A 12305-nucleotide genomic window follows, 5' to 3' on the forward strand; every position below is an offset into this window, starting at 1 on the left:
GGCTGCCTGTCGGCCATGTTATTTTCCGATTGGTCTCAAAATGCAATATGCATAACTAAGCACCGAGGGGAACCTACATATGAAATTTGAGAAAGATCACTTCATCAATTACTGAGAAATAGCAATAACAAACTTCATTTGTCAAAATCCAAGATGGCTGCCTATCGGCCATGTTGTTTTCCGATTGGTCTCAAAATGCAATATGCATAACTAGGAACCAAGGGGAACCTATATATGAAATTTGAGAAAGATCCCTTCAGTACTTTCTCAATAATAGCGATAACAAACTTCAATGGTCAAAATCCAAGATGGCTGCCTGTCGGCCATGTTGTTTTCTGATCGGTCCCAAAATGCAATATGCATAACTAAGCACCAAGGGGAACCTACATATGAAATTTGAGAAAGATCCCTTCAGTACTTTCTCAGAAATAGCGATAACAAACTTCAATTGTCAAAATCCAAGATGGCTGCCTGTCGGCCATGTTGTTTTCCGATCAGTTCCAAAATGCAATATGCATAACTAGGCACCAAGGGAAACCTACATATGAAATTTGAGAAAGATCCCTTCAGAACTTTCTCAGAAATAACAAGAATTGTTTACGGACGGACGGACGGACGGACCACGGACCACGGACGCAGGGCGATTTGAATAGCCCACCATCTGATGATGGTGGGCTAAAAATTAAATCATATGAAATAATGAGCTAATATTGATCGCAACGTAGAGCCTAAAGTTAGATTATGATGATATCCAGTATCACTAAGTACTGGCTTTGTTTACATTTAATCATAATCCCATCTATACATAATTTGTTGGCAGAAAAGTAAATAAGTGAAATTATTGTAACATGTCTCTTATTGAAAGAAGCACGCCTTTATGGTAAATATATATAGTAGAGAATGATGCTTCAACCAAATCACCTAATTTATATAGTAGAGAATTATGTTTCAACCAAATCACCTAATTCATATTGTAGAGAATGTTGCTTCAACCAAATCACCTAATTTATATAGTAGAGAATGGTGCTTCAACCAAATCACCTAATTTATATAGTAGAGTATGATGCTTCAACCAAATCACCTAATTTATATAGTAGAAAATGATGCTTCAACCAAATCACCTAATATATATAGTAGAGAATGATGCTTCAACCAAATCACCTAATTTATATAGTAGAGAATGATGCTTCAACCAAATCACCTAATTTATATGGAAGAGAATGATGCTTCGACCAAATCACCTAATTTATATAGTAGAGAATGATGCTTCGACCAAATCACCTAATTTATATAGTAGAGAATGATGTTTCGACCAAATCACCTAATTTATATAGTAGAGAATGATGCTTCAACCAAATCACCTAATTTATATAGTAGAGAATGATGCTTCAACCAAATCACCTAATTTATATACATTTTCTAACACATGAAAACATCTTAGTTATTATTGAGATTTATGGTGATTTTGATGAGTGAAGAATTTCAGAAAAATGGAAAATTTCTTTATGCTGAAAGAATGAATTATGACTAATGTTATAATCTATCTTTGATTCAAATACAATTCTTCGGGGATACTCAATATTCTAGTTATTGAAAATAAAATACTGGCAGTCCTGCTAAAGACACTTGTGAGTAATATGTCTGATCCACATGAGCTTTGTGTGTTCTTCTCTTGAGGCTTTCATGTTTTGCCAAAATTAAACAGGCAACTTAAAGTAAATGATCAACGCAAGACCCTTGGATAGTCATGATACATACTAACATCAAGTTACTTCTGTTCCATCCCACCAGAGTAGTTATTTACCGGCGTGTAAACTACCACTTGATTAGCTACTGATATTAACCTTAATGTACACTATTATATGTCAACTGGATGTCGGTTGTTTACTGAATATCTACTCAATTCAGCTGAAGGTATACAGGCCTCAATTGACAAATTGCTCAATTGTTGCAGATACTAGAAATACCCAAGGGATATAATCAATTGTTAAACAGACAACGTCCTCACAGATGTTCTGGTTCTGAAGTAAAACTGTTGTTAGACAGACAACGTCCTGACAGTTGTTGTGGTTCTGAAGTAAAACTATTGTTAGACAGACAACGTCCTGACAGTTGTTGTTCTGAAGTAAAACTGTTGTTAGACAGACAACGTCCTGACAGTTGTTGTTCTGAAGTAAAACTGTTGTTAGACAGACAACGTCCTGACTGTTGTTAGACAGACAACGTCCTGACAGTTGTTAGACAGACAACGTCCTGACAGATGTTGTGGCTCTGAAGTAAAACTGTTGTTAGACAGACAACGTCCTGACAGATGTTGTTCTGAAGTAAAACTGTTGTTAGACAGACAACGTCCTGACTGTTGTTAGACAGACAACGTCCTGACAGATGTTGTGGTTCTGAAGTAAAACTGTTGTTAGACAGACAACGTCCTGACAGATGTTGTGGCTCTGAAGTAAAACTGTTGTTAGACAGACAACGTCCTGACAGATGTGGTTCTGAAGTAAAACTGTTGTTAGACAGACAACGTCCTGACAGATGTTGTGGCTCTGAAGTAAAACTGTTGTTAGACAGACAACATCCTGACAGTTGTTGTTGTTGTTCTGAAGTAAAACTGTTGTTAGACAGACAACGTCCTGACAGTTGTTGTTGTTGTTCTGAAGTAAAACTGTTGTTAGACAGACAACGTCCTGACAGTTGTTGTTCTGAAGTAAAACTGTTGTTAGACAGACAACGTCCTGACAGTTGTTGTTGTTGTTCTGAAGTAAAACTGTTGTTAGACAGACAACGTCCTGACAGTTGTTAGACAGACAACGTCCTGACTGTTGTTAGACAGACAACGTCCTGACAGTTGTTAGACAGACAACGTCCTGACTGTTGTTAGACAGACAACGTCCTGACTGTTGTTAGACAGACAACGTCCTGACTGTTGTTGTTGTTGTTCTGAAGTAAAACTGTTGTTAGACAGACAACGTCCTGACAGTTGTTGTTGTTGTTCTGAAGTAAAACTGTTGTTAGACAGACAACGTCCTGACAGTTGTTAGACAGACAACGTCCTGACTGTTGTTAGACAGACAACGTCCTGACAGTTGTTAGACAGACAACGTCCTGACTGTTGTTAGACAGACAACGTCCTGACTGTTGTTAGACAGACAACGTCCTGACAGTTGTTGTTGTTGTTCTGAAGTAAAACTGTTGTTAGACAGACAACGTCCTGACAGTTGTTAGACAGACAACGTCCTGACTGTTGTTAGACAGACAACGTCCTGACTGTTGTTAGACAGACAACGTCCTGACTGTTGTTAGACAGACAACGTCCTGACAGTTGTGGTTCTGAAGTAAAACTGTTGTTAGACAGACAACGTCCTGACTGTTGTTAGACAGACAACGTCCTGACTGTTGTTAGACAGACAACGTCCTGACTGTTGTTAGACAGACAACGTCCTGACAGTTGTTAGACAGACAACGTCCTGACAGTTGTTAGACAGACAACGTCCTGACAGTTGTGGTTCTGAAGTAAAACTGTTGTTAGACAGACAACGTCCTGACTGTTGTTAGACAGACAACGTCCTGACTGTTGTTAGACAGACAACGTCCTGACAGTTGTTAGACAGACAACGTCCTGACAGTTGTTGTGGCTCTGAAGTAAAACTGTTGTCAGACATACAGCATTCTGAGACAGACAGCGTCTCGACAGTTGTTGTGGCTCTGAAGTAAAACTGTTTTTAGACAATGACTGACTGACACCTGAAATCAGTGCCTTATTTAATTAATACAAAAATAAACAAGACACTAAACACCTTATCTCACATTTATTGTCACTCATTTTCACCATGTACACTGTATGTGTAACACAGATACTTAATTTGTAACAAGACATTGAATATAAGTGTAACAAACAGGAAGTTAGCAAGTTATCTCCCCTGCCACATCCATATCAACAGTTTTGTTCTGGTTATTGATGCTGTTTGAACAAATCTTTCATACTGAATGTAAACCTATGGATTGACTAGTACTATTCCCAACATACAGTCAAACCTGTCTAGAAAGACTGTTCACAGGAAACACTAAAATAGTCATTATGTACTGTAAAAGAGAATTACATAGTGACTTATAATGTATATGGTGGAGAGTATCAGGGGTTTTATGTGGTGATCAGGTTACAAGTATAACATAGGGTGAATAGGACTGCTGACAAATTACAATGAAATAGATCTGATGATGATCTACACTGGACAAAGTATACAATAAGGAGAGGTCACGCTCTGTAACATGACACTGTGTAACGATTACATAAGGAGATGTGACGCTCCGTAACATGACACTCTGTAACGATTACATAAGGAGAGGTGACGCTCCGTAACATGACACTCTGTAACGATTACATAAGGAGAGGTGACGCTCCGTAACATGACACTCTGTAACGATTACATAAGGAGATGTGACCCTCCGTAACATGACACTCTGTAACGAGTACATAAGGAGAGGTGACCCTCCGTAACATGACACTCTGTAACGATTACATAAGGAGAGGTGACGCCCCGTAACATGACACTCTGTAACAATTACATAAGGAGAAGTGACCCTCTGTAACATCAGAATCTGTAATGACATCTGAGAGAAATGAAGGATCAGACCTGTGGGGAAATATCCTTCCTAGAAACATCACTTGACATTAATGTCATCTAATTCTTAAATAATTTTATTTTCCTTTCCCAAACTTGTTCCCATGATATTCTTTCTAACCAAGCTGCCATTGTGCTCTCTCCAGCACGTATTAGTGTTGTCACATGACCAGACTGCAATGTGCTGACCACCAAAGAATAGGATGTTACACCATGTCCAGCTGAAAGGGAAAGATACAAAATTTAAAAAAAAATCTTAGATATCTACTTTGAATTTCTTTTCGACTTTAATTTTTCTAATGTAGCAATATCAAAATAAACACCAGAGGCCTTATGGGCCTGAATCTCTCACCTTGCATTTTATTTCATTCAAAATATTTTATTTTGGAGATCTAAGCACAAAGAGAATTAGGCAACAGGCATAGCCTATATCAGCCCTCTCATCTGGCATCAATCAGGCATCAATCAAGTTTTCAGAAGAACTTGTTTAAATGTTTTAAACAAAGACCCCTGACCCTGGTTATAAGTCAACGTCATTAATTTAAACAATCAGGTAGCCCTTCATCTCAGCCTTTAGGCCTCTTGATTATTGAGAAGTGGTTTGAATATCTAAGAACATTTGACCATGATGACCTTGATAGTAGCTCAAGGTAATTCATTTGAACAAACTTGTTAGACCTTCAGCTAAGCATTCTGCAGGCAACATCAGGTCTCTGGCCCTCTAAGTTATTGAGAGGTTGTTAAAACATTTGTTTTTGTATATTTGACCCATGACCTTGAATATAGGTCAAGGTCATTGATTTGAGCAAATTTGGTCCTTAACCCCAGCATGCCACAGGCCCAATATCAGGACCAAAGGCCTCTTGATTCTTGAGAAGAAGTTGTTTGAATGAAAAGTTGACAACAGATGGATGGCTGGCACCAGGTACCACTGTATAAGCTCACATGTGCCTTCCACTGTTTTGCAGAATATTCATTTCCGTAGGAGATGATATGATTCTCTGATGCAATGGTGAATCACTAGAACTGTCGCCAGGATGGCTGACTAATACCACTGCAATCTGCATGAGTCAATGGTGAATTGGAAATGTTAATTAGAGGCTGATGAAGATAACCCATGCATGCCTATATTTCTGAAATTCAGAATGTCTGTGTTGTTCACAATAAAGAGAACTCGGTGACCAGTTGCCTGCATCTTTTGGTTATCAAAAAGAAGTTGTTTAAAGAATTTAGCATATTTGACCCCAGTGACCTTGAATGAAAGTCAAGGTCATCCATTTGAACAAACTAATGGTAGCCCTTCATCCCAGCATACTACAGACACAATATCAGATCTCAAGGCCTGTCAGTAACTGAGAAGAAGTTAAAAATACAAATTGTTTACAACAAACGACGCATGCAAAAGGTGATCGCAATAGGTCAACTGAGATTTCATCTCAGGTGACCTAAAAAGTTGACGCCAGACAGATGGACGGACGGACGGACGGATGGACGACGGACGCCGCACTACGGCATAAGCTCACTTGCCCTTTTGGTGTTAGGGTTAAGGTTATATGCTACCTTACACATTATACCTGTGATCTGTGTTAGCGTCAAGGTTATATGCTACCTTACACATTATACCTGTGATCTGTGTTAGCGTTAAGGTTATATGCTACCTTACACATTACACCTGTGGTCTGTATTAGAGTTAAGGTTATATGCTACCTTACACATTATACCTGTGATCTGTGTTAGGGTTAAGGTTATATGCTACCTTACATATTATACCTGTGATCTGTGTTAGAGTTAAGGTTATATGCTACCTTACACATTACACCTGTGGTCTGTATTAGAGTTAAGGTTATATGCTACCTTACACATTATACCTGTGATTTGTGTTAGAGTTAAGGTTATATGCTATCTTACACATTACACCTGTGATCTGTGTTAGAGTTAAGGTTATATGCTATCTTACACATTACACCTGTGATCTGTGTTAGAGTTAAGGTTATATGCTACCTTACACATTACACCTGTGATCTGTGTTAGAGTTAAGGTTATATGCTACCTTACACATTACACCTGTGATCTGTGTTAGAGTTAAGGTTATATGCTACCTTACACATTATACCTGTGGTCTGTATTAGAGTTAAGGTTATATGCTACCTTACACATTACACCTGTGATCTGTGTTAGAGTTAAGGTTATATGCTACCTTACACATTACACCTGTGGTCTGTATTAGAGTTAAGGTTATATGCTACCTTACACATTATACCTGTGATTTGTGTTAGAGTTAAGGTTATATGCTACCTTACACATTGTACCTGTGGTTTGATTTAAAACTTCCCTCCCATAGTTCAGTAAAGTAATGAGTGATATGAAGATATCCTAATTACAAAAAAATTGTAACAATGCTCTAATTTAGTGTTAAAGGTTGAATAATACTTTTATCCCTTTAATGTGTTAACACTCATAGCCAATTAATCCCCTACCAGATCGTCTGCGTCATCACCCTCATCTTCTTTCTCCTCTTCCTCGTCCTTTTCCTCTCCCGCGCTGACAAACTGTTTTGCTTCCTCTTTAGACACAGTGCTATCCTCACTTTCCAGTTTGGATATCAATCCCTGATTTTCTGGTGGTATATAAGTAAGATGTCAACATAAGATGATCAATTCAATAAACAAGTTATAATAATAATGTAGTAAAGGGCTAATTTCTTTTTTTATATCTTGGAAAACGGATTAAATCTTTCCGCACTCATTCAAAATTTGTGGGTTGCTACTAGAAGCAGGTGCCAGATTGGCCCTTTTGAGTATGTTGCTTTTACAAGCTGTCACTACCGGCTTCAAAAAAATGATGTTTTACAACTGTGTGATACTGTAATATCAGTATGTTTTACAACTATGTGATAATGTAATATCAGTATGTTTAACAACTGTGTCATACTGTAATATCAGTATGTTTAACAACTGTGTGATAATGTAATATCAGTATGTTTTACAACTGTGTGATACTGTAATATCAGTATGTTTTACAACTGTGTGATACTGTAATATCAGTATGTTTTACAACTGTGTTATACTGTAATATCAGTATGTTTAACAACTGTGTGATACTGTAATATCAGTATGTTTTACAACTGTGTCATACTGTAATATCGGTATGTTTAACAACTGTGTGATAATGTAATATCAGTATGTTTTACAACTGTGTTATACTGTAATATCAGTATGTTTTACAACTGTATGATACTGTCATATCAGTATGTTTTACAACTGTGTCATACTGTAATATCAGTATGTTTTACAACTGTGTTATACTGTAATATCAGTATGTTTAACAACTGTGTCATACTGTAATATCATTATGTTTTACAACTGTGTGATACTATAATATCAGTATGTTTAACAACTGTGTGATACTGTAATATCAGTATGTTTAACAACTGTGTCATACTGTAATATCAGTATGTTTTACAACTGTGTCATACTGTAATATCAGTATGTTTAACAACTGTGTCATACTGTAATATCAGTATGTTTTACAACTGTGTGATAATGTAATATCAGTATGTTTTACAACTGTGTGATACTGTAATATCAGTATGTTTTACAACTGTGTTATACTGTAATATCAGTATGTTTAACAACTGTGTGATAATGTAATATCAGTATGTTTTACAACTGTGTCATACTGTAATATCGGTATGTTTAACAACTGTGTGATAATGTAATATCAGTATGTTTTACAACTGTGTTATACTGTAATATCAGTATGTTTTACAACTGTATGATACTGTCATATCAGTATGTTTTACAACTGTGTCATACTGTAATATCAGTATGTTTTACAACTGTGTTATACTGTAATATCAGTATGTTTAACAACTGTGTCATACTGTAATATCATTATGTTTTACAACTGTGTGATACTGTAATATCAGTATGTTAAACAACTGTGTCATACTGTAATATCAGTATGTTTAACAACTGCGTCATACTGTAATATCAGTATGTTTTACAACTGTGTGATACTGTAATATCAGTATGTTTTACAACTGTGTGATACTGTAATATCAGTGTGTTTTACAACTGTGTTATACTGTAATATCAGTGTGTTTTAAACTTTTAACTCATGAAATTACTATCATTATTATAATATTTTTAACTCATATCTCAACAATCTATTCCTACCTATGACTATGGCTAGTTTGAAAGGTACACAAACATGTTTCATGACCTCTTGAGATGTCACAAAGGAAAGAAGGCATATTAACCACAATGTCTCAAGATGTCACGAAGGATACAGGAACACGTCATGTCACTATGAGTTAATCAGACATTTATAATAAAGGAACACGTCATGTCACTATGAGTTAATCATTTATAATAAAGGAACACGTCATGTCACTGAGTTAATCAGACATTTATAATAAAGGAACACGTCATGTCACTATGAGTTAATCATTTATAATAAAGGAACACGTCATGTCACTGAGTTAATCATTGATAATAAAGGAACACGTCATGTCACTGAGTTAATCAGACATTAATAATAAAGGAACACATCATGTCACTATGAGTTAATCATTTATAATAAAGGAACACGTCATGTCACTGAGTTAATCATTGATAATAAAGGAACACGTCATGTCACTATGAGTTAATCATTTATAATAAAGGAACACGTCATGTCACTGAGTTAATCATTGATAATAAAGGAACACGTCATGTCACTGAGTTAATCAGACATTTATAATAAAGGAACACGTCATGTCACTATGAGTTAATCAGACATTTATAATAAAGGAACACGTCATGTCACTGAGTTAATCAGACATTTATAATAAAGGAACATGTCATGTCACTGAGTTAATCAGACATTTATAATAAAGGAACACGTCATGTCACTATGAGTTAATCATTTATAATAAAGGAACACGTCATGTCACTATGAGTTAATCATTTATAATAAAGGAACACGTAATGTCACTATGAGTTAATCAGACATTTATAATAAAGGAACACATGATGTCACTATGAGTTAATCATTTATAATAAAGGAACGCTACATGTCACTGAGTTAATCAGACATTTATAATAAAGGAACACGTCATGTCACTATGAGTTAATCATTTATAATAAAGGAACACGTCATGTCACTATGAGTTAATCAGACGTTTATAATAAAGGAACACGTCATGTCACTATGTGTTAATCAGACATTTATAATAAAGGAACACGTCATGTCACTGAGTTAATCATTTATAATAAAGGAACATGTCATGTCACTATGAATTAATCAGACATTTATAATAAAGGAACATGTCATGTCACTGAGTTAATCATTTATAATAAAGGAACACGTCATGTCACTGAGTTAATCATTTATAATAAAGGAACACGTGATGTTACTATGAGTTAATCAGACATTTATAATAAAGGAACACATCATGTCACTATGAGTTAATCATTTATAATAAAGGAACACATCATGTCACTGAGTTAATCAGACATTTATAATAAAGGAACACGTCATGTCACTATGAGTTAATCATTTATAATAAAGGAACACGTCATGTCACTGAGTTAATCATTTATAATAAAGGAACATGTCATGTCACTGAGTTAATCAGACATTTATAATAAAGGAACACGTCATGTCACTGAGTTAATCATTTATAATAAAGGAACATGTCATGTCACTGAGTTAATCAGACATTTATAATAAAGGAACACGTCATGTCACTGAGTTAATCAGACATTTATAATAAAGGAACACGTCATGTCACTATGAGTTAATCATTTATAATAAAGGAACACGTCATGTCATGTCACTATGAGTTAATCATTAATAATAAAGGAACACGTCATGTCATGTCACTATGAGTTAATCATTTATAATAAAGGAACACGTCATGTCACTATGAGTTAATCATTTATAATAAAGGAACACATCATGTCACTATGAGTTAATCATTTATAATGAAGGAACACGTCATGTCATGTCACTGAGTTAATCATTTATAATAAAGGAACACATCATGTCACTATGAGTTAATCATTTATAATAAAGGAACACATCATGTCACTGAGTTAATCAGACATTTATAATAAAGGAACACATCATGTCACTATGAGTTAATCATTTATAATAAAGGAACACGTCATGTCACTATGAGTTAATCATTTATAATAAAGGAACACGTCATGTCACTGAGTTAATCATTTATAATAAAGGAACACGTCATGTCACTGAGTTAATCAGACATTTATAATAAAGGAACACGATGTCACTATGAGTTAATCAGACATTTATAATAAAGTAACACATCATGTCACTATGAGTTAATCATTCATAATAAAGGAACACTACATGTCACTGAGTTAATCAGACATTGATAATAAAGGAACACATGATGTCACTATGAGTTAATCAGACATTTATAATAAAGGAACACGTCATGTCACTATGAGTTAATCATTTATAATAAAGGAACACGTCATGTCACTGAGTAAATCATTTATAATAAAGGAACACGTCATGTCACTATGAGTTAATCATTTATAATAAAGGAACACGTCATGTCACTATGAGTTAATCATTTATAATAAAGGAACACATCATGTCACTATGAGTTAATCATTTATAATAAAGGAACACGTCATGTCATGTCACTGAGTTAATCAGACATTTATAATAAAGGAACACGTCATGTCACTATGAGTTAATCAGACATTTATAATAAAGGAACACATCATGTCACTATGAGTTATTCATTTATAATAAAGGAACACGTCATGTCACTGAGTTAATCATTTATAATAAAGGAACACATCATGTCACTATGAGTTAATCATTTATAATAAAGGAACAAATCATGTCATTATGAGTTAATCATTTATAATAAAGGAACACGTCATGTCACTATGAGTTAATCATTTATAATAAAGGAACACGTGATGTTATGTCACTGAGTTAATCAGACATTTATAATAAAGGAACACGTATGTCATGTCACTATGAGTTAATCAGACATTTATAATAAAGGAACACGTATGTCATGTCACTATGAGTTAATCAGACATTTATAATAAAGGAACACATGATGTCACTATGAGTTAATCAGACATTTATAATAAAGTAACACATCATGTCACTATGAGTTAATCATTCATAATAAAGGAACACTACATGTCACTGAGTTAATCAGACATTGATAATAAAGGAACACATGATGTCACTATGAGTTAATCAGACATTTATAATAAAGGAACACGTCATGTCACTATGAGTTAATCATTTATAATAAAGGAACACGTCATGTCACTGAGTAAATCATTTATAATAAAGGAACACGTCATGTCACTATGAGTTAATCATTTATAATAAAGGAACACGTCATGTCACTATGAGTTAATCATTTATAATAAAGGAACACATCATGTCACTATGAGTTAATCATTTATAATAAAGGAACACGTCATGTCATGTCACTGAGTTAATCAGACATTTATAATAAAGGAACACGTCATGTCACTATGAGTTAATCAGACATTTATAATAAAGGAACACATCATGTCACTATGAGTTATTCATTTATAATAAAGGAACACGTCATGTCACTGAGTTAATCATTTATAATAAAGGAACACATCATGTCACTATGAGTTAATCATTTATAATAAAGGAACACGT

At 34.8% G+C, this 12305-nt stretch overlaps 1 protein-coding gene across 1 annotated transcript in view; it reads right to left on the reverse strand.

The window, feature by feature from the left end:
* Positions 1–3794: 3794 nt before the first annotated feature.
* LOC117316966 (X-ray repair cross-complementing protein 5-like) overlaps positions 3795–12305 on the reverse strand; it is a 46259-nt gene continuing 37748 nt past the window's right edge. The window contains exons 12-13 of the mRNA XM_033871745.1: positions 7100–7239; positions 3795–4843 (exon numbers count right to left, since the gene is read on the reverse strand). Coding sequence (XP_033727636.1) covers positions 4829–4843; positions 7100–7239 — 155 coding nt within the window. The 3' untranslated portion in view covers positions 3795–4828. The remainder of the gene's footprint in view (positions 4844–7099; positions 7240–12305) is intronic.

This window comes from Pecten maximus, chromosome 18 (assembly GCF_902652985.1).
Source record: "Pecten maximus chromosome 18, xPecMax1.1, whole genome shotgun sequence".
NCBI classification, from domain to species: Eukaryota; Metazoa; Mollusca; class Bivalvia; order Pectinida; family Pectinidae; genus Pecten; species Pecten maximus.